The sequence below is a fragment of the Primulina huaijiensis genome, chromosome 6 (assembly GCF_012295235.1).
Source record: "Primulina huaijiensis isolate GDHJ02 chromosome 6, ASM1229523v2, whole genome shotgun sequence".
Classification (NCBI taxonomy): domain Eukaryota; kingdom Viridiplantae; phylum Streptophyta; class Magnoliopsida; order Lamiales; family Gesneriaceae; genus Primulina; species Primulina huaijiensis.
Window position 1 is genome coordinate 15,191,136 of NC_133311.1, and position 24,543 is coordinate 15,215,678.

Below are 24,543 nucleotides of genomic sequence, written 5' to 3' on the forward strand. Positions count from 1 at the left end.
AATATAAAATAATAATTTTTTTGATTTGTAATGATATTTAAATTTGTATAAGGTTAAAATGAAATCTCTAATTAATTTAGTCGTCTAATTTACTATATTTTGTATATTCACCTTTTTAACTAGTAAAAATTGAATTTTCGAGCAATAAATACATATATATATATAGTCATGTTTCCATAAATTGAGGTACCGTTTGGTTCAAGTACTTCTAAGTACTAATATAAATAGTCCTATCATATCACTTGTTTTGTACAAGTATTATTTATTTCGATCAATCAAATTATTAATTATTTATTTCACATCAATCAAATTTGTAATAATTTATCTCACATAAATCAAATCAATAATATAAAATTACGATATTACCCTTAACAAATAATATTATTACTATTCTATTAATATTTTCAACAAGGACAAAATGGTAATATCATATTATCTCAAATTTAATCAATCAAATCAATTAAATCAAACACTATATTAACTATCATTTTCTATTTATTTTATTATTACAAAATATTACTTATCCTCATACTATATATCTCATACCATGAACCAAACGGTACCTGATGGTATGACATAAGTCACTTCGACAATGTTCAGTAACCCCTCAATAATAACAAATGTTATTTCAACAATTTCTGATGTCACGTCAGATCTACGATGAAATCGGATTAAAAACGAAACAAACTTATTATTTCGTACCTATAGAGAGGTTAATTTTGAAACCGAGAAAATGATCTCTTTCTAAAAATTAAAGTAGTTTGATTAAATTTTAAAATAAATGAATTACATTTAATCTTAGCTTAACAGACAATAACTCATCAAATTTACAATAAAATAAATAGATGAAGCAACTTTTAAAAAATTAAATAAATAAATACTATGATATTCTTGCATCAACTATCATAGATTAGCGGTTACACTAGCAGATCGTAGCACACACGATGTATTTTTCCATAAAAAAATAATGAAGTAGTTCTTTTTTTAAAAAAATTAAAATAAAAGGTATAAAATTTTGAAATTGAAATGGTATGATATAAAATAAAATATAAAGAAAATTGAAATTATAATATAGTAAAATAATATAGTTAGTTTGATAAATATAAAATGTTTTAGATAAATCAAAAATTACAACACGACTCTAGATAGTTACTGTAGGCTGCTCTTATATTCAAAATAAGGGATATATGTAATCAAAACAATTTATTTATATTAAAAGTAAATAATTATATTTAAATATATTAATTGGACAAAATAATCGAATCCTATTTTAATTTTTATCTGTTATTGGGCTATTGTGCTCTTCCTATCATGAAAGCCCAACTGGAATTCTTAAATGGCAACCCAATAAGGCCCAATTCTTCTTTTATATAAATTTTGTCAGTTTCCATACAGAGACATCACTAGAATTCAAAATACTTTTCATTTAAACTAAGTTTTTTTTTATCTTAATTTGTTTTTATTTCTAAAATTTTCAAATCAGTAATGTTTAATTTTATTGTTAACATATTTTCTTAAAATTATTTTTCAAAGTAAAAAAAAAATATGCATACATGTATATGCAAAGTGAACAAAGTTCAAAATAATAATTTTATTTTACAAAAATAATAGTTATTTTTCTAGAACATGTCAAAATTGTATGTGTCTGTATAAAAACTGTAGGACCGAACGTTAGCCAATTTACCAAATGTTATAGCTAGTTGTAACGACGCAATTCAAATATTTTAAATCGTTCAACAACTCAATTGTCACAGTTCGATCGATATCCTAACAAGGAAAATTATCGCATCATAACATTTTTGTTCTCAATGATTGCATTCATTGCAATATATGATAATCAAACATATGACATTGACTCTGATATCAATTATATGATATAACATTTTTTCTTTTTTATCAAAAGTTATAGTTGGTGGTAACAACACAACTCAAATATTTTAAATTGTACAACAACTCAAACGACACTGTTTGATCGATTTCCTAACATGGACGATTATTATATCCAAAAATAATAATTTACTCTGTTATTATACGAATTCACATGTGCAGGAATTGGCAGTGAGTCTCAGACGGGTGCAAGGAATAAAATGTTCTTGAAAGAAAACAAAGAGAAAACAATCCAATCTTGATATATAATAATTAATAGTTTAGTACAAATTACTAATTTATATAACTTAAAATATTTTAAAAATATAGATATTAAAAAAATCTGATAATGAATAACGTTGTAGAAATGCGTGTCTGGAAATAAGAGATAACAAGACAGAAATGTTTGTGGATATTAGGACATGTTTTGGACAAATTGAGGTCCAAATAATCGGAGCAATATATAAATAAACATATTTCTTCCCTATTTTTTTTTAAATATTATTTGATTAGATTAGACAAGGTTGGAGATTTTTCTTGCCATACCTTCGTGCAGTCTTGGGAAAATCAAAGGATAAATCATTAAATTTATTTCTGTATTATCCAAAAAAAAAAAAAAATACATCAAAGGCCTCTATTTTTTTTATTAAAAAATTACAATTTTTTTTTCAAAGAATATGTCTCCTGTGACACCGTATCACATATTTATATCCATAAGACGAGTCGATCCAGTCCATGCTTGAAGTGAAACGTAATACTTTTGACATAAAAAATAATATTTTCTATGGATCTAACCGGATAAAAGATTCGTCTTACAAATTGATTCGTGAGACGGTTTGATAAGAATTTTTGAGTTTTTGTAATATATATTTGTCTCTAATTTTGATTATATATATTATTAAATTTCAATCTCGATAAGCTATTTTACTTCTTTTCCATTTTCCATCCTTTTTAATGGTGGCCATTTACCCGTCGAAATAACAATTATGAGTATGTATTAGTACTTTGATTAAAATATTACAATTACAAAAAAATTGAAAGTTACACGATAAAAACTCAACCAATATTGAAGAATTTTTTTATTAAATAATATTGAGGACTTAAAAGACAAAAATTGTAATTTTTTTCAATTTTTTATTCAGTAGAATTTATAGAACAAAATAAAAACCCATTTTGTAAATTGGTCTAAATAAGATTTTTTTCTCTAGTAAAACATAAATTTTTTAAAGTTTTAATCCGATTTTCTCAAGAATGCAAATATGACACCAGACAATATTGATATGACATTGGATATTTCTACTACGTTAAACTGAAATGAGAATTTCAACGAACTAAATATAAATGAGACCCAATTTATTCTTGTATTATATTCATTAAAGCCAAACCATTGAATAATCACATAATTAAAAACAATATTAGCTAAGGTTACATTAATATTACATACAGATTGAATGTATATTGTGTGTGGTTAATTTGATTGGAAATGGTAAATAATCAGATGAAACAGTACAAGAATTGATGCAGATATGTGGTGGTTTCGATATTTGGCGATCACCTTTTTCCATCGTTTTGTCTTTGATAACACAAACAGGCAAAATTTCTCGAAAATTGTGTAATCTGAAAATCTTGCAAATATAAATATAATACCCCACTTTTGGCGACATTAATCCCTATGCATGATTCTTTAGAGTATTTAATTATTTTGTCACACACACACACATATATATATATACCTTCGATTCTTTAAAAACTTTGTGACACACACATGTATATGAATAGGACTCTTGTGAGACGGTATCACGAATCTTTATCTGTGAGACGGATCAACCATACCGATATTCACAATAAAAAAGTAATACTCTTAGCATAAAAAGTAATATTTTCTCATGGATAACCCAAATAAGAAATCTATCTTACAAAATACGACCCGTGAGACCGTTTCACACAAGTTTTTGCAAATATTCGATTCTTTAGAATTTATTTTAAGTTAAGTCCACCTTTGTGAGTTCCAACAATGTGAATTTGTTAAATACGGTGAGAAAAAGTTTCTAAAATAATATTGGCATGCGAAAGATATTGGATCCATGAAAACAATCTTGGGATTTTGTGATTTATTTAATGATTATATTTTTAATAAATCTTATTAAAGAATCAAATCAGTATTATATGTTATTGGATTATATGTTTCAAATTGAAAACTCCACTATCTAAATTTATCAAAATTGTTTTATTTCTGTAATTTGGATCTTAATATTTGAATATCATTTTCAGATACCAAATAATTGAGATAATTATTTCAAATATTATTATCAATTATCATTTATAACTTAACAAAACAATATCTTATTCTTAAAAACTTATTGCATATTAGACTTATTCAAAAGATATATCATATTTTCATTTATAATTTTCAAATTTTAAAATTTAAAATCTCTATACAAATATTCAAATATGTATCATTAATTTTAATTATTGCATAGAATCTATCTAATAAATGACTTGACATGAACATATTTTGGAGTATTATTTTTATTTTAAATAATATTAATAAATTTATAATTTTTACCCTAAATCAAGATACATTTGATTTTTAACTTTTCAAAATTATATTGCAATTCATAATAAAAATTTAAAATTTGAAATTTTAAAAATTAACGACATAAAATAATATATGGTTTTTTAATTTTAATTATTGCATAAACATATCTTGTAGATGTTCACTTAGAGTTGGAGTTTTTATTATAAATATAAGATATATGTTATGTTTTCTATTTTTTTCACGGTTAAAATTGTAACTTTTATTGATGTCATTGAATGTCTTTCATTACAAGATTAACAAGCCAAGAAGAAAAATTTTCAGGTACCCAATAAAATGGATAATGGGAAGAACAAACAAATTTTGCTAAAAAAATGGGCAACTTCGTTGGTCGTCCTCCTTACATGAGAAAATGAGGTTATTGCTAAATTTGATATCTGAAGCAAATGAACCTGCGTAGCTCATATCACCCTTTGGCTTCGTGATAGCTTGCACTGCCAAGAGCGAGTCTGAAAATATGATCACTTGATGAAAACCGTTGTCTTGGACGATCTTGAGGCCTTCTCGAATCGCTAGCAACTCTCCTAGAAAAATGGTTTCAGGCTTTGGTATTAAGAGCCCAAATGCTGCAACATTTGACCCTCGTGATTACGAATAACCCCACCAACACCACAATGGTCTTTCATATTCGGGAAACCAGCATCGACATCCAAACGAAGGTGATCAACTGGTGGAGCTTGTCAGTGATATTGCGATGGCTCTGCAGATTTTTAACTACTTTTGAATGTTACAAGACAATTACAATTGAATGTTAAGATCACAACCGTAATTTTTAAGATCAAATGCTTATTATTTAGGTTAATTGTTAGTCAAGATACAACTTTATTTACTTAAACTAGTGACGGGTGAATGTGAGATCCTGCACCTATTTTGTGTCAATAGGTAGGATTGTTAAGTATATGAGTCAAGAGAATGATGTGTCTCACATTTGGTGTTGACTCATATCCTCGATATCAGTCGTACATTTTCTCTACCATCGACCCTGTCCTCAACAGGGATATTATTACCCATTAATGGCTTCCCAAAATGTCACTTATCCTAGTACTTATGTCACCCATGTATGCTTAACTAAACATTCCTGCCAAGAAGTACTATAGAAATGTGTTTTTTGAGAGACTTAAACTCATGATTTCGCTTTGATACCAATTGTTATGATATGATGCTTATAACTATCAGGTCAAAAGTTATAACAGTTAGTCAAAACACACTTTATTTCCTTATACTACTGGCAGTACAAAGTCTCATACTAAGCGATGGGTGGACGTGAGAAATTGTATCTACTTTGATGCTGATGGGTTGAGTTGTTTGGCCTATGAGTAAAGGGAATAGTGTGCATCACTACTAATATTGTCTTATATCCTCGAGATCAGTTCTATAATTTCCTTAGTATTACCCGTTAAGATCTAACATACCTCTTATACGGTTTACTTAGCCAACCAGATCAAACGGCGTAATGTCTGTAGCTTGACGGACTAGAGCTTTCCAAGATGCCACCTATCACACTATTTTTCTCATTCATACACGCTTAACATAACACTAATATATACATTTTACATATTTGAATGAAGGATCCGGCTTAGGTATAGCTACTCTATTCATTATCTATGATATTTTGTGAGAACAATATGCTTGTAAAAATATACATGTTTTTATAAAAGCAAAAGATGACAATAAAGATATGTACGTTTTTATAATTAAAAACAAAAATGACAACATATGATAGAAAAAAACTAGGCCAAAACCTCTCGAAGAAAGCACTTATGATAAAAAAAAAAAATCACAAAAGAAATTGAAACATCGATACAAGATTAAATCTCAATTTTGAAAACATAGCAATCCAAAATTACAGAATGATAAATACAGAAGATAATTGTCCCAAATTTGTTTAATGGGTTTTCTAGAAATTTTGAANCCCATTGTCCTGCCGCAAACAAGCATACGTAACTCAGCTCTAAAGTATAAAATCGATCTCTTTCTCAACAAAAACATTTATTTAAATTTTTTTTTTTTGAAATCCTAAACTAGGGGTGGGAAGACTCGAACTCGAGTTTATACACGGGAAAATCCTAGGTGAGACCACTGGGTCAAGTGCCCGGTCTCAACATTTATTTAATTTTTATTAGGGATGAAAACTAATTCCGAAATTTAATTTTTTATTTATTCAAAATTGTTTCTGTTTATAATAAGAAGTAGATGTACGTGTCTGTGTTCATTCTATTATATTTTCACTTGAATGATGAGTACTGCATAAGCCCTACGTACGTACGCATGCTCGTAGAATGTTGGTAAAATGAATGAATAGGAAAACGCAAGTGAATTTATATTTTTGACAGTTTGGGTATATTAATTAATATGGAGGGTCTCACCAGCTTTAATTTCTTTGACTGACTCAGCGGTAAATGATGGGAAACATATTGAACTCGAACACGTTCGAACTTCTTTTGAGCCAAACACAAATGAAAATTATTTTGTTCAATAGTTCGCGAGTCTTAAAACTTTATCAATATAATATTATATTTATTAAATATATATACATTTTGAGCCTTTTGGAATTTTCGACTTTTGGAACTTTTATTCTCAAACCTTAATATTGGAGTAATAGTTTGAATAGATTATGAATAGGTTCTAACAATTCGAGTAGATCGATCACTCGAACTTCATTTCGAATCGAACTTGAGTCAGAAAATTTAAATTTTTCAAGTTTTGAATCAAATTCGAAGTCGAATATATTTAATTCGAGCCAAATTCGAACATTAAAATTTTACTAAAATTCAAATCGATTCGTTTCATTACATACTTAAAGACTAGCCTCCCGAGGTAACTGCAAACTAAATTTACATACTTAAAGACTAGCCTCCCGAGGTAACTGCAAACTAAATTTGGAGTGGACTCATCGAGTGGGGTCTGGAAGTGTTTTTTTTAAAAATGTTTTCTTCAATTATGAAAAAATCTTACGAAAGTTATATCAAAATTTATTAATTTTAATTTCTAATATAATCATTACAGAAATTTTTTTTTCCGTCTGTTCTGTTTGACTTATTGCTATTTTAGTCCGTTATATAGTCAAATTATAGTCTTAGTCCAGTATGTTTAATTTTTTTTGCAATTTCAATCGGAATTTTGCCGGAAAAACTAATGTTCTCCGGAATCTGTTGATTTGACATTAATGATCCTGTATCACACAAAATTTATTTTGTACCTATTTATTTTATGAAAATTACTATTTTCAATATCATCAAATACCTTTAAATAATAAATAAAAATGCCAAAAAAAAAAAAATGTTGTTTATGTGTCCTCAAACGGTTGCTTGACTTCCATTGTAGGTTAATTGATCTGTTTAATTAGAAAAATAATAATTTTTAAAATTAATATGTGGAAATTTAATTTTCCCACCATTTTGAAATATCATTAATCTTTAAGCCACATAGACAAGTTCGATTTGAAATTATCAAATTCCGTCAAACATGGTTTTTTTAGATTAAAAAAAAGGACCAAAATTACAAATAATAATAATAATAATTATTAGACTAAAACCGCAATTTAATCATATGACAGAGTAAAATGGTAACAGAACAAAGATAATGGACTAAAAAAAATAATTTTTCCTAATCTTTATTGACTAAGTCTCTTTTGAGACAATCTCACGAATCTTTATCTGTGAGACTGGTCAATCCTACCGATATTCACAATAAAAAATAATACTCTTAGCATAAAAAGTAATATTTTTTCAAATATGATCCGTGAGACCATCTCACACACAAGTTTTTGACATTTTTTTAATTAATTTCAAAAAATATAAATAATTTGTGGTAAAAAAAATATTATTGATATATAATGTGACGTAGGAACAGTAAGTTCGATGTGCATGTAAACGAAAGACATAGGACATGTGAGAGTGGAGGGCCCCCCCTTCACACTCCCTCTCGTACTGTGTTCAACCCGACCACAGCTCGCCTATTAATGCACTTGCCGGTGTCATTCCTCACGAATTTTTTTAATTTTTTTTTTCCTTTTCTAAATTGTCGTTGTTTGCCTATTTACTCGATCTAATTTTAATTTCCTACACATAAAATTTACAATATAAATTTATTTGAAAGAACTTGTAACTTCATGCAGATCTTCGATCGAACCCGATTAATGTTGTTAGTCACGCTCTACTTCATGCGTAAATTTTTATACATTATATGGAGTTTGAGTAACGTATAACAATCGTCTCAATGTTCATTGGTATAGTCATTAGATGTTTGAAATGGCAAAAAAAATTAATATTTTATGAATATGATAAATGGCTTAATTGTTGATATGGACAAAAATATATGATATTAAAATAAAATTCGAAAAAATCTACATATATCCTAATAATTAATCACCTTGTTCAACTGTTACATGGATTATAAAATACTGTCCATAAGAGACACAACAGCCAAACCCCAAATTCCTGGCCATGTCTTAATTGGAAGTCCTTTGCCACGTGAGGTGAATTAATTTATTTAATGAATGTTTTAATAAGATGTTTAAAAAAATATTGGAAGCATGTAATGCATTATTTAATCAAGGTTTGCAAATACTTAAAAAAAGTTATTACTGACTTTTTTTTTACAAAATTTTGCAAAGAAAAAGTTTATAATCAATTTTTTAAAGCATTTGCAAACACTACTTTAATGAAAAAAAAATATTGGCAAAATAATGTAATAAATAATACTAATATAGATATTGAACTATATATTTTATATGGTAAAAACTTGTGTGATACGGTTTCACGAGTCGTATTTTGTGAGACGGATCTCTCTCTTATTTGGGTCATCCATGAAAAAGTATTACTTTTTACGCTAAGAGTATTACTTTTTATTGTGAATATCAATAGGATTGTCCCATCTCACAGATAAAGATTCGTGAGACCGTATCACAAGAGACCTGCTCTATATTTAATTATAACCAATGAAAATAGAATGTAGTATTTATATTTGGGACGAAAGAAGTGTGTTTATCAGTCCGTTTGTATGTCTGATTTTGTTGAATGTATTAGTATAACCAAATCTTAAATAAGGTCAAATTCCTTGGTAAAGTATAGTTTTTAGCACATTTTAATTGAATGTAATAACTTAAAAGAATATAATCCCACCACAAAATCCGTAAATTAATGTTCATAGAGCTTGTGAAGTGATTTAATTAGTACCAAATGACATAATTTAATTTGCCCAAATTTTTTCACCGTTGAAAAGGGGTTTCTTGTTCTTTCAAAGTCCCAAGAAATCAATAGCATCTTTCTCCCTTCTCTCTCACAAATCCCACCATTTTTTTCCCATTCCAAAATTTTATTTTCTAGGGTTCTTCTCTATATATCACCCCATCCACCATTTCACTTGAATTCTCCAAGAAATCAAATCCGGGTCCTTTTTAGTTCAAACTTTTTGCTCGAATCACTTCTCACAATTTCTTTCTCAAATCCGCCATGGCTGATCGTTACACCTATTTCTTCAACAACAATGGGTGGATCAATCTAAACCCTATTCACCACAATTTCACCTCTCCTCCCACACAAACATACTCTTACAACCTCAACTTTTACCCCACCAACGTCAGCCAAAATCCCATATTTCATGAATCTTGGGCACCCTCCTCCCCACCGCTGAAAGAAGCTCTCCCACTCCTCAGCTCCAGCCCTGTCAAGGATCATCATCATGAATCATCTGCAATGGAGGTGGACAAAGAAGTACCAGAAGAAGACGATGAAGAAGATGAAGCTGTGAAGAATGTAACTTTGGATTTAGGGCTGTCGATTTCCGACAGTACTTTGTCTGATTATGATTTGATTTCAAAGGTCTCTTCTTCCTCCGTTGACACAGTGAATATTAATAACAACAGTATGGATAAACAACAAGTTACTGTTGTAAACAGTGGTGGATATGGGGTGAACCCACTCAACAAAGGTCAGTATTGGATTCCAANGCTCTAGCTAGCTATAATCTGTGTTTTTTATTGAGCTTGTGGGATCAATTCAATCCATTTGTGATATTATTTCTGGTCATTAAAAGCCAAATGTTTTGCTTTTTCTTTTGTGTGTTTCTTTGCAGAAAAAGAGAAAAAAAAACCCACATCTCTCTTTGTCCGCACACATCTTTTCTGGTGTAATTTCAACCTTTCACTTTTGAACTTTGATTTCCTTGCTGGACCTGATAAGGTGAACCAATGGACTGATTCTATGGGGCCTTAGGGTTTTCAAATTTTAATCCTTTTTGTACTTTATATTAATCTTTGGATTTTTTTTAAAAAAAAAAATTGATTTTTTTTAAATTTTGCCATCCTTTAATTTGATTCTTGAGTTGAGAGGGTCTTGGGGATCTGTATAATCCCACCTGGTCCAGCTGAGAACAGGTCAGTCACCCTCTTTAATTGATTGAACAACACAAGCATAATGCTTTTTGTCCTAGAAGTTTGTATTTTGGTTCAGATTATCTTTTCAATAAATTCAGGAAAAAGATAAAGTTTCACTGAACCTTAATGCAGCAAAAACTGTCTATTTCTTACACTAATTTTCTTTCTGATCCATCGAGATTCAAAAGGACTTTTCACTGATGAAAACAGGAGAAAGACCAGACATAGTATTACCCTCTTTGTAAACCAGAAGTTCACCACCAGAAAAACTGCACCATTTCCTGAATGTTCTCTACCACTTAGCTAGCTACCTTCCTTCCTCGTTTACAACACAAATTACAAAACTTTATGTAATCTTTAAATCCGGAAATCGGGAAATGGGAACTTTCCGGATGTAAGCCCTTTCCATCCAGGTCCCTACTCAACATATACCTAACAATATCCTTTAAAATATGTATTTGGATTTATCTATCTATACTCCAGGGATAAATATATGTGTATGTATATATATATACCCTAAAGCAAAGTTTCATGACAGGAGATTCTTGATTTAGAAACTTCCTTGTGCATATTACAAAAGCAAAAACAAAAGGGAAGTCTCGAGTCTTGAATCCCATTTCCCACCTTAGAAAAAATGAATAAATCATTAATTCAAAGGTAAAATATATACATTTGGTGATTTTTTTTTCGCTTTTTATACTTTTACTTAATCCGCCATGCTCCCCACCATAAGTCCAGCCCGTAAAGAAAACAAGACTGATGAATAAAAACCACAAAACTTGTAGGCTAGATTAATTCATTCCCTCATAACTTTGATGTGTAAGAGGAATGATACATAATTGATTATCATGGGTCATTCATTAAAGATATGCATGCCATCTTTTTGATAAGATTCAACATTCGGCCCCGATTTCTTGACAAATTTCACAAACTGGACCTTTTCTTTTTCCTCCCACAGATGCATATGTGGGGGCATGGATCTCAATACAGAAAAGGGCCCGAATCATTAAGAGGCACGCAGCCAACAGCGATGCTAAAACTCCCTTGCTACTGCTGCACGCCTGGTTGCAGGAACAACATAGACCACCCAAGATCGAAGCCACTCAAAGATTTCAGGACCCTTCAGACACACTATAAAAGGAAGCACGGAATCAAGCCATTCATGTGCAGAAAATGTGGGAAAGCTTTTGCCGTGAGAGGAGATTGGAGAACCCATGAAAAGAACTGTGGAAAACTGTGGTATTGCACTTGTGGATCGGATTTCAAGCACAAAAGGTCTCTGAAAGATCACATAAAAGCCTTCGGAAATGGCCATGCAGCTTATGGGATCGATTGCTTTGAAGAAGACGATGAACCAGCTTCTGAGATCGAGCAAGATAATGAATTTTCTCAGTGAAAATTTGGAAACCGGCCGGTGCTGAATTAATGTTGGGTTCTATTAGGTTTGAATCTAACTGAGCCACAAGAAATTAGCGTAAATTAAGGAAAGATGTTTTCTTTCTCTGTTAGCTGTCTAGCTTTGTTGTTGCATGTGTTGTTGTATCGAATAACAGTGTTAATTTTGGAGGTTTATGAAAATGGTGCTTTGGAATATTTCTATATTTTATATTTTAATGAAACTAAAAAATTGAGATGAATAATCCTAAGAGAAATATTAATATTTAAAAAATTCTTAACAGGGGCCATTCATACTTCATATAATTTTATGTGGTTTTTTTCGTTATTTCAAGTATAAGTAAAAAATTCATTGTATATTCTCAAGTTTAAATAAAAATTTATATATATATATTATATATATNAAAATAATATAATATATGATCAAACATTTGTTGATTTAACAAAAGTTATAACGGATGATAATGTTATACGGCAAGAACAATGATTGAATCTCGATAATATTTCTCTCAATAAATTCTACTCCCTATATTCAATCAGAATAGAACTCGTAACCATGACTCTGATACAAATTATAGGACCAATCACTTGTCAATTTACCAAAAATTATAGTTCGTAGTAATTGTGCGACTCAATTTTTTTCATACATACAACAACCCAAATATCACATTTCGATTGTTCTATTTAACAATTACAAATATTTCATCTGAACGTATAAATTATGAAATATTTCAAATAATTTAAAAATATTTACTAATTTTCATTCTTTTAATTTTCAAAATAGGATAGATAATTTAAAAATAATTATAGTGTTTCAAGTAAAACAAATTAGGTATTGCTATCCATATCAAAATTAGTTATGTTAAGAATCTTGTCTTAATTAAGGGTGATATATATTGAATGTATTTTAAAATTTAAAAGTCCAAATAATTTTTTTTTTTGGATTTTGTCATCGTTAATGTGGAATTTGTGTACTTTATTTTATTATATGGATGCATATCGCCAATATATTAATTAAAAAGTCCAAATTTTTTTTTTCTTAATTCAGAAAACCAATTTGGCATTAGTTTAGAAGAACCGAAAATTCGATCAAAAAAAAATTGGAATAATAAAGAAAAAGGAAAAAACTTGTGTGAGCCGGTCTCAAGGGTCGTATTTTGTGAGACAGATTGGGTCATTCGTGAAAAAATATTACTTTTTATGCTAAGAGTATTATTTTTTATTATGAATATTGACAGGGTTGACCCGTCTCACAGATAAAGATTCGTGAGACCGATGTCTAACAAGAGACCTACTCAAAGAAAAATTAATACTTTTTTGATATGTTTAACACGATGATATTGTGTCATTAATGCAATGTTCGATAAGGAAATCACATTTTACTTGTGTATTTTCCATTTTTATAATTTTTTAAGATAATTTATGATTTCAGCTCGTTAGCTTGTTCAAATTTCCAATTTTAAGACATTTTCACCGAAGTGTTGATATTGAGCTGTAAATCATGACGTGTCCCCAAAAATCGAAATGTGGCATCAAATATTGGTACGTATCTGATGTCATATCAGCAATATGTTTAAAAAAGACAAAAATTGGAAAAATGTCAAATTAGTAGATTAAAATCGTGAATTATCCGACAATATGACTAAAAATGAAAAACACGCAAATTATTGGTTAAAACTATATTTTCCCCTTTTTCTACATATTCCTACGTAAAACCAAAAAAATCCAATCAATTGTTCAACTGAATTTTATTTATATGCTTTTAGAAAGAAAAAAAAACCTCGATAACTATATCATAATCAATTTTTTGTATACTTTATTTTTATTTTTATTTGGATTTATTTTTGAAGTTGATACATTCGCAATCTTTTAATAAATTTTATGCTTTAATCTAAGATATTTTTTTTCCTAACGCAAATCTTTACTGCTATGATGATACAATTCCCAAAGAAACCACAATTATCAGAATTACGAGGTATATGAATGTAGTCAAATCATTATTCTTCTAAATTTTTTTTGTAAATGAAACGAATATATATATATATATATATATTGATATTTTTGGGGGGTGGGGTGAAATAAAATAATTTTGAGGAGCGTAAAAATGATGGAAAATGGGTACAAAATAATATTAAAAAAGTATTTGGGGGCAAAAGAGATGGAAGTTTGAAAGGTGGTTGTGATTTGACAAGGGGACAGAGGTGGTGAATGATGAGTCAAAGCAAGACCTATGATATGTCTTGTCAATCCCATTATTCCTTGCACTTTGCTCATCAACCATCATCCATCCTTTGTACTCATTAACTCTTAGAATTATTTATTTATATACATAAATAATGAGACTATCGTTCATCCGATCATAACTCATTCGATCGAAAACACTCTCTCTATAATCGCAGTTGCAACATGTATAATTAATTAAAGTTAATAAAAAAAGATCCTAATAAATAATCGACAATAGAAATTTTTATTGAGAAGGAAATTCGAATTCGTAAAAATAGTTAGAGCGCATGACGGTACAAAATCAAGTTATGCTCTATGTGTCAAACTCAAATTTAATTAATTAAATACCCAATTCACAACAAAATTCTCTATTTATTTATTAAACAAATTCTCTAATTATATTTAAACTTATTGAATCCGTTGATGTGCAATAATTGTTCATGTTATGTAAAACGATCGAACTATGACGCTTGGACTGCCATGCGGTTTAAAATATTTGAATTGTACCATTATCATGAACTATAACTTTTGGTAAAGAAACAAACGCTCGGTCATAAAAATCACTATGGAATTTTAGTTTTACAATCTAAAGTCTCATATATAAATCGAATCTAATTCGAGTCAATTTTACAATATGTTAATTGACACAGTGAAGCAAAAAATAATATACCGTCTTCGGACTTTAAATTAACCAACAAATTATGCAATTTAATTGGTTGGATTAAACGCAAACATGATTAAAAAAAATCATAAAAGTAAACATGATAATGATTGAAAAAATCTCAAGATTTTGACACTTGGTCTTGCTTGAAAATTGATTTCTTATCTCCATGCCCTCAAACCCTAGCCATCGTCTCTCAAGTAAAGATGGAGTCACGTTACTTGTGAGTAGCTCGTAAGCGGCTGAGTCAAAATTTGACTCGAGCTTAATTAAGCCGAGCTAGAATCGAGTTTGAGTATATCAATTCTTCATGGGTTTGAGTTTTAATTATTTCTACTTAAGTATCTCACGAACTACTCGAGTAACAATATATATTTTTTTTTAAAAGATAAATAATTTAAGAGTATTTTGTCCATATAAATATAAAATTTAAACCCTAAAATTACGCTACTATCACTTTCGAGATCGAATTCGAGTAACTCGATATTTTCACGACTCGAGTTCGAGCTTGAAATTTGATATTTAATCGAGTTCGATCCTATAAAATTACAATCGAGTAAAGCTCGATTCATCTCGACTCAACTCGTGTTCACCCAAGTCTCGTCATATTTTCAAAAGTTTTTAAAAATATTTTCCAAGGCTTATATTTATTTTTTTCCATCTGAAAAGCTCTTGAAAACAATTATTTTTCATCCAAAATTAATCCAAAAACAATGCAGCTCCCGTGTCACGTGCGTGTGCTGAATTACTCTGAGACACACTGCACGCAGTTGACATGTAGGTTGTGATTTTCATCCAAAAATCTTTATATTCGCTCTTTTTCTTATTTCGGTCCATTCTTCCTTCATTTTCGGAGGTGATTCCAAATTGGAAATGTATCGTATAACCTTTTTATTTAATTTTTTTTTCATTTTGATCAAACCTAATAACAATAAAAAAAAATAGAGGAAATAAGCTTTAAATTCGGATTAAAATTCCAAATTATAAGCATGAACATGACAAAATAAATCCCTAAAAACATCTATAAGCTTCGTGCATATTAATTTCTCAACACTTAGCATTTGTTCGTCTTCGAATAAATTAGTGTCTATTGGTTTCTAACTTTTGGAATCTATATATTAATGCACCATTTGAGGAATAAATTTATAAGAAATCCCAACACTTACATATTGTACACATAATTTTCGAAAATTGCAACCATTGTTCTGAATTAAAGAAGACACTATAAACCGAGAGAAAATCATTCTTATTTTCTATCATTTACGTGCAAACTTGTGATGTATTAATTTGAAAATTCGAAGGAGTGTAACATTAGAATTTTCTGTGATTTTTAAGTTTTATATTATGAAAAGTTAATTCCTTGATAACCATTTATACCTAAGTGAGATGAATTAATATATTTAAAGATAACATCGTTTCCGTGCGCCTAACTTATACAAATTTCAATATCCACCAACTTTCAATATATATACACAAAATTAAGATCGTGGAGTATAGATAAACAACTAATTTTGAAAAGAGAAGGTGAGGAAAAGAATGTGCATGTGTGGTTCAATAATCCACTACACAAAATAACACAATCAACACCATGATCATATCACCAAAATCCGTCACATTCAGTTAAAGATCACACTTCGAAAATCATAAAATTCTCTTTCGTTACGAATTCAAAACTCAAGCATTTACTAAAAAGTATCAAAATAATGAGATGTGATCACTGTGAAAGTAAAAACTCATAATCCTCAAAAGTGTTTAGGTTCGATGATCACTCAAGATTTTTTTTATAATTTATTTATTTTTCTTGAAATGCTCCATGGATTGAAAATGAATACGAGAGTAATTTTTGTGGAAGGAGAGAACAATTATGAATTTGGGAAAGATTAAAAAGTGAAGACGATCAAAATTAAATATTTGGTGGAGGATTAGAGATGAGAGAGTCTATACGATCAAATTGTTTATTTTTTCTCATTTTTTTATTTTCCTATCTATATTGTAGCCCTAAGACATGGTCTAATTTTATAAGTTGAAAAGACATATTGACAGGGTCATAGGTGGGCTCTGCATTGGAAGTTTGAAGACTCTCGACCCCATCATCTTTTTTAAAATTTTCAATAGTCAGAAAAATATAACTGTAATTTAATGACTAAAAAATGATGGGTTGCCGAGACATATTCTCTTATTAGAATCTCTCTAAGGACTTGACATTTTGGCGGAAAAAAGCAATATTACTATATTTTCTTCATGTCCCGAATTTGATATGTATTTAGTGAATAGCATAATGTATTTATCTACAAAATAGATTTCGCATAATTCTAGGCTATCTAGAGCTTGAATATGTTTATTTTTATTCTCTTTATCTTGACTATTAAAATATTCAACCTCTAGAATTGTGTTTGAATAAGGTTGTCATTATTTCAGCTATCTCACTAAGAGATTCTCCTGCTAAGACTAAATTTTTGGTCTGCCCAATTCATGTCCCAATCGATTTTGATTGATCTCATAAGACCTGTTTCTAAAATTTTAATGAATATTTCTTTGTCAAGATCAAAGGTTCTTGCCGCAATTCTCATAGCTGATGTCCAATCATTTATGAGATCTTCTTTGTCTTTGAAGCACATTATATAAATGTTAAACATAACCCCATAAAGATGTATTAGTTCTAAAACAATCTTACCATAAGATGTTTGATTCAAGGGAATTTGATTCCTTCTTGACTGTGTTCTTGCTCGGTGTTGTTCTCCTCCGACTTGAAAATAGGTTCTTTGATCTCTCATGTTTGTCTTATGAGATCCCACAATTTTCTGGTGGTTCTTGAGGTGTCATTGTATCCAGAGGTTGTTCAACTCTAGTTATATTAATTTTTCAGATCTATGGCCTTGAGGTTTGCAAATGATTCTGCAAGGATTTAGAGATCATCTTGACCAACTTTTTCTATTGTTGTCATCAGGTTATTTATTTTATATAACATTCTTGATAATATTTATAATTTTATCATCGTCGTTTAATGATTTTTGCAGTAATTTGGCTTTATCATTTTGATGCAATAAGGGTTCTATACCAAATGATGATTTTAACCTTCATGTCGTATTCTTATTGTTAGAACTGAGTTGTTTTATGTTCAGATACTTGTTTGAATATTCTTAAAGGTAATAAGAATTTTTTCTTGTTTCATTAGGATTTTGTTTCAAATTTTTTTGATATACAGTATAGTCCGTTGTCATAATTTTGTATTGTTTTTTGGATTTCTCTAACATCTCTCGATAGTTTATTATTTGTTTATTTTATTTATTTATATTAAAATTATGATTATTTAATTATTTATATTAAAACAACGTTTGAAATTGAAAATATGATAATAACATTGATATAAATAATCTAATATGATTAAAAAAAAATGATAGTTGATATAATATTTGATTTGATTGATAAATGTCATTTTTTTGATTTAATTAATTAATTTGAGTTAATATTATAAATTATATTTTGTAATTTTAATAATTAAAAAATATTAATAATACTATTTTTTAAGAGTAATATTGTAATTTAAATTCAATAATTTGATTGATATAAGATAAATAGTTAGTAAAGAAATAAGTGAAATACCGAAATAGACCACCCAGTGAAATGCAATTACATAAATATCCCTGTATGGTAACTTACATCCCATATGACTACCAATCCAAACCGAAATAAAACTAGAAAATAAGGGTCTAATTTAGTTTATTGTTCGATCCTGTTCCCTTTGGACATCGCAGTTCAAATCCCATAATTCTTTTCTTCCTTTTTCAAGAAAGGAATAATGGAGCATAGAATCCACGTAAATGTATGCGTCCCCTCGATCATTACAAGCTCAAATCCGCTGGTAAACTTATTTCAAGAAAATATAGACTGCAAGAAACAGAGAATGTAGTAAACATATAATCAGAAAATGCTAATCATAATTCCAGAATTCGTGCATTGTACTACTCCGACCGCTGTTCAACGTAATTCAAATCTATGCATGGATTTTCGAATATAAGCAACAATGCACCCGATGCGAATTGTAATGAAAGAAAACATTGTTGAAATAAAGAACAATCAAAGAAACCGTTAAGAAATACGTTATCGGCTCATACTTCAACAACCCCAAGAATTACCCCTCCGACCATTAAGTTGTGTATGTATGTCTATACCTACACAGATTTTTTCTTTCGCACTTTTCCTCTGAATACTAGTAACTCCTATTTAGGGGACTTCCTTAATTTTTCCATCGGCTTTTCCTCTTCTTTCAAATTTTAGGTCAAGAAAAATACCTTGCAGACATGAACGCCATGCCAAAGAAGACAGCCTTAACAGCTTGTTTTTGTCCGGCATAATCGAATGCCAATGGCAGCATTTCATGCAATGTAAGAAAAGCCATCACCCCACCAACTGGAAAATATACACGTTCATTAAACAAAATATGGTAGCAGCACAATTTGCGTATATAAATATGTGTGATTGCAGCAGGTACTGATATTTTTATGCATATAACTGTGCGATTGCTGTACCGATGAAGAGATATGTATGTATGTATGTATGTATGTATGTATAGATGCGTATGTATGTATGTATAGATGTGTATGATTGTATGTACTGATATAAAAATGTGGCATATATTATGGTCGCATGAATGCAACAGAGAATACGAAATCTAACAAAATGAAATATTGTAAGTTGGGCCTTCCACATAAATATGTGCATCTTCTTTCATTGTTCATTTCGTTTCAATTTGTCGCATGTTGTTGCTTACCGTGTATATTGTCATTGACAAGAGGAAACATATACCTGATCCCAGGAGGCCCTCTAGAATTTCCGGACTTAAGCTGCTGGGGAATAGGTAAGCTGCAAATTTTTCATACAAAGAAACAAGTAAAATCTGAAACTTGGCATTATTTCACCAATTTGTGCAAGAAATAATGCAGTGACACACCTACTATAATAACACCAAGGGGCTCGGCTAAACCAGAAAGACTGGCCAACTTGAATGCCTTCCATTTACTGAGCCACAAATATACCAGATAAATGAAAAATTCATACATATTCCAAAATCATCACACAATTGTTTGCTCGATTTTTTAGAGACGAGCTTGGATACATTCCAATACCAGGTTCTTCCACTCCACTCTACCCATGTTTCCTTTTTGTCAAATATATAATTCTATGATATGATATCATAAGCATAAAATGAATAGGGTGTTTTCAAACGTTTTAATCAAAACATGAACCAACTCAAACATTTATTATATACAATCTTTCATGACAAGTTTATTTCTACATGTTGATCAACTGAACGATATCAACGAGATAAGTAAATAAGGCCTTTAAGTTTTGCAGTAAATTAAAGGGCAGCACGGAGGATCAGTACCTTTGTGTGGCAAAATAAACAGGAAGTGCAACAGCAATCCCCTGCAAAGGTCAGCAATTATTTTTTATTTGAAACTTTGTTTCAACATACGACGTGTAAAAGAACCATGTTTCTTACGAGGAAAGAACTAATAAGATATTAACTGATACGAGGAAAAAACAATAAGATATTAATGTTATATACACCTCTGGGATATTGTGCAAAGCAATGGCGAAAGCCAAGTTCACACCAACACGAAGGCCCTGAAAGAGATGAACAAACAGAGGACATGAATACTTTATGTGAAGTGTTGATGCTATATTGGGATCCAGAACGCTGGAAGTGAAAGTTTGAGAAGACTTTTTCCTTTATTAAGTTTTAAGGAAAAACATGAAAGAAATGTGCATATAATATACTTTAAGAAATGCATTTGTTCAATTATTTCATTTTTTAATACATCCAATAACATTTGAATATTTCCAACAATTGAAATTACTTTGTTTTAAACATACAATATCATGGAAATCAATCTCCATTTGTTTACCTTCATCGATCCAAGGAACACCGCCATTCCTTCTGGGAAATTGTGCAAGCTAATGCCTGAAAAAAGAAAAGGGTAGTATTAATTTCAACATCAGAGAAATGTTGAGAATTAGTATAAGAAACTTGAGGTGAGGGAATTTGATTGTTATTTATCAAAATAGATCAAATAAAAGAATTGAACAATGCCTCTCACAGATTTAAAACATGGAAGCAGCATATTTCCAATGAAGTTGAAAATGCAATCATGATTTGAAGATTTCGATCCCATCAATAAATATATCGTTTTTGCAATTCTTTTTGTGCATGCAAAACATATATGCCAACAAACTAAAGTCATTTTTTTAGAATTTGATATGGAAATTATTTGCAAACTGTTGCCATCTATTGAGATTATATAATCCAAGAAGTAAGTGAAACATTGACACAACAAGCTGACCTATTGCTGTTACAATTCCACTGAACAACACTTGGCGTCGATGTTTTTTTAAGATATCTTTGCCTCCTTCATCCCCATTGTTCTGTTTAGATGCACAAATGAAGTTCAAGGAACTCTGCCAAAAATAACCAAAAATGGCAGCAAACTTATATCTTCACTCATTGAAATAAATACATGGCCTGAGTGACCTTTTTGCCTTTCACATCTGAAATGGGTGAAAGTTCTGGTTCTGGTATGAAATTAGCTACAATAGCGAAGAAAATTACACCTGCAAAGAACTGCAAGGCCAACAAATCATGATTCCTCAATCAAGAAGAGTACTCATATATAAACGATAAGCACAAAACTATCAAAGAACCTCACCCAGATATTCCCTTTTAAGAAGCCAATTGAGTTGATGGCATTATGGGCCAAATCAAAGAAAGATATGCTTAACATCAGACCTGCAGCAAAACCCTACATGGAAGAGATGCTAAATTTATGTCTGGAAAGCCGCCTAGATTGAAATACAGACCTTATAACTAGCACAAAATCAAACAATTGTAGCTATAGAAAATATAAATTCACAAACTGTATGGATTGAAAACTGAAAGTTTTTATCACCTGTAAAAGCCCAAGCATCTTCAAGTTTGGTGCTTGATTAATGACAACAAAGAGTGCACCTATTCCGAAACAAAACAATGAATCATTAAGTTTCTCTTCCCTAAAAGGCTAAGAGAAACTGTAACAATTAAATGACACGATCCTGATCTCGAAGATACAATAGCCAGAGTAAGCTAACACAATCTTGACTCCAAAACCGAACGCAGCAATTGTCGGAGTACTTGTACAATTTTGAATCTAAAAACTATCCATAGCTATACTCTAGTCAAGAAGTCCAGAACCATAAAATTCCCAACTGGTTGAGAATTTAAATCAGAAAGTTAAATTTAGAAACTAAGGCTGGTTTGACCAGGGTAAACAAAAGCATGGAACTTTGGAATGCAAAGGATTGAACATGAGTAGACTGCTAAAGCTTCAACCCATATCAGCAATGCAGCTCATCATTTAAATAACACGGCAAATGCAGAAAGAAATAAGAATTTCACTTAGCCAAAACACAAAATTCGCAAACTCAAATCCACAACCCGCAACCCCAAAATCCAATATTTTTATCAATACTTCCAACCACTGAAAGCAGAACACGCAATCTTGATTATTAGCTCAAATATCCAAAACCAAATGCAGAAAAATGTTAATCACCACTCACCAATAGAAGTACTCAAACCACCCAAAAGAGAAAGAGAAAGGGCAACTAAAACTTGAGAATCCATAAACCCCATCTTCTCCAAGAACCCAGAGTCTTGGGATCAAATTCAAAGACAAAATCCTGAAAGAACTGCACAGCAAGAACTAAAAGGGTTTCTAAAATTCGAACGGATTAGTAAAATTCTTTAATCTTCTCCCCAAGTTATCAACTACAAATCAACATGAAACATCAATTCAAAAAGTATGGGGGTGGTTGCGGATTCCATTGCGGGCATGAAAAGGGACTTTTATACAGTCAAATTCAATTCAAAATGGGACAAAAGGGCAAGGGAATTTGTTGTTTTTATGTGTAGGAAAAGAAAGAGATGGTTTGACGGGGTAGCTCAAGAAATATTATAGAGAATGGTTTGTCCTCCCATTACCAATTTCCTGTTACTTTATGCGTTAAACCTAAATTTGCTTAAATATTACTCAAAGTAATCTTGAATTTTGAACAGTACATTTAATAATATCTTTGTCACTTTGCTAAATGTGAAAATTTCCAGGCTTAGTATTTTGGATGTGCTTAGATTGAAAATTATCTATATAAACATGAAATCTTTTTGTTTAAAATAGAAGATTTTGAAACATGTATAATACTCATGTTTTCGATAAACGATATTATTAGATTATGCGTTTAAAATAGAGTACATCTACGTGAGAATATTACATATATACATTACAAGTCGAGTTGAAAATACTTTTTATAAAATTAACTCGTGAGACGGTTTTGTGAGAGTTTGTGTGCAATAAAAAAGTATTGTATAATTTCATTTTTTGACTTATTCATCTGTTTATTGGTCGAAATATCGGTCATTGTGATATATCAAAGTCTTTGTTGTATTTTGACTCACTAATTATCATTAATTCTTCACATAAAAAAAGTTATGATCTTCACTTAGCTCAGCCCACCATCGTACAAATTCCTAGTTCTGCCCCTTGTGCTGCTCTTGCAAACAGCTTTCCGAAGGATAGGATTGCCCCACATACTGTGGATTGAAATCTTTTATCAATAAAATTTATTTTATTTTATACATCATCACTTAAGCTAAAATTACTTCATTTGAAAGCAAGTCTTTCGAAAGCAATTGTATTTGGGCAAATGTGTCTTTGGCTTTCCATCTCATGCTAAAGCAATGGAATATGGGCCAACGCAATATTGATGGGTCAGAAGTCTGATTTTATTAATTGTTAAGCTCAACTTTATCATTCAAACCCGAGATACAATGACACAAACCCACTAAGCACTCTTGAAAAATTTATAAATAGAGTACGCTCTTTATGTAAGTAAGTGTGGGAGTGTCTTTGCCACGTAACTCTCGACGCCTCTGAAGTTTGTCTCTTCTATAGGTGACAACCCACAATATTTGTTGTTTACTGACTACATGTACATGTTTACGAGCCCGTTTACAAGACTGTTCAAAGTCAGTCGGATCTTTCTAGAAAATAGGGATGAACAACGCACGATTAACGCAAGTAAAAACTCCTCTCGTCTGTTTTTTAAGTGAGGTATTTGAATTAGTAGGAGAAGCCACCATGCCAATTTTCTTTAGGATCTTTTATTCCCCAAGGGCCGTGAAGATGGTGAATTCTTATTGGTGAAAGCCCATTTGGCTCACAATGTCATATTTGGACGTTCAAATCGAGTCTGTTTAGAGCCATAACATCCACATACCACATGGAATTGAAATTCCTAACTCCAGAAAGAGCAGGTGAGGCGATTGTAGATAGTTGGCTCGCGAAGGAATTATATGCATCTATTTTACGGAACTCTATGGAAAGTCATAGAAGGCAG

General features: G+C 30.4%; 2 protein-coding genes across 2 annotated transcripts; one reads left to right on the forward strand and one right to left on the reverse strand.

The window, feature by feature from the left end:
• Positions 1 to 9,700: 9,700 nt before the first annotated feature.
• Positions 9,701 to 12,431, forward strand: LOC140979117 (zinc finger protein WIP2-like). Its single transcript, XM_073444467.1, has 2 exons — positions 9,701 to 10,412; positions 11,670 to 12,431. The coding sequence occupies exons 1-2, from the start codon at positions 9,916 to 9,918 to the stop codon at positions 12,232 to 12,234; spliced, it is 1,062 nt and encodes a 353-aa protein (XP_073300568.1). The 5' UTR covers positions 9,701 to 9,915; the 3' UTR covers positions 12,235 to 12,431.
• Positions 12,432 to 18,717: 6,286 nt separating this feature from the next.
• On the reverse strand, positions 18,718 to 23,143 carry LOC140979638 (zinc transporter ZTP29-like). Its single transcript, XM_073445133.1, has 12 exons — positions 22,711 to 23,143; positions 22,065 to 22,123; positions 21,825 to 21,917; positions 21,650 to 21,739; positions 21,462 to 21,543; positions 21,027 to 21,082; positions 20,689 to 20,745; positions 20,504 to 20,544; positions 20,069 to 20,136; positions 19,924 to 19,980; positions 19,410 to 19,527; positions 18,718 to 19,005 (listed from the first exon to the last, which is right to left on the reverse strand). Exons 1-12 carry the CDS (start codon positions 22,781 to 22,783, stop codon positions 18,960 to 18,962), a joined length of 840 nt encoding a protein of 279 aa, XP_073301234.1. The 5' UTR covers positions 22,784 to 23,143; the 3' UTR covers positions 18,718 to 18,959.
• Positions 23,144 to 24,543: the final 1,400 nt, after the last annotated feature.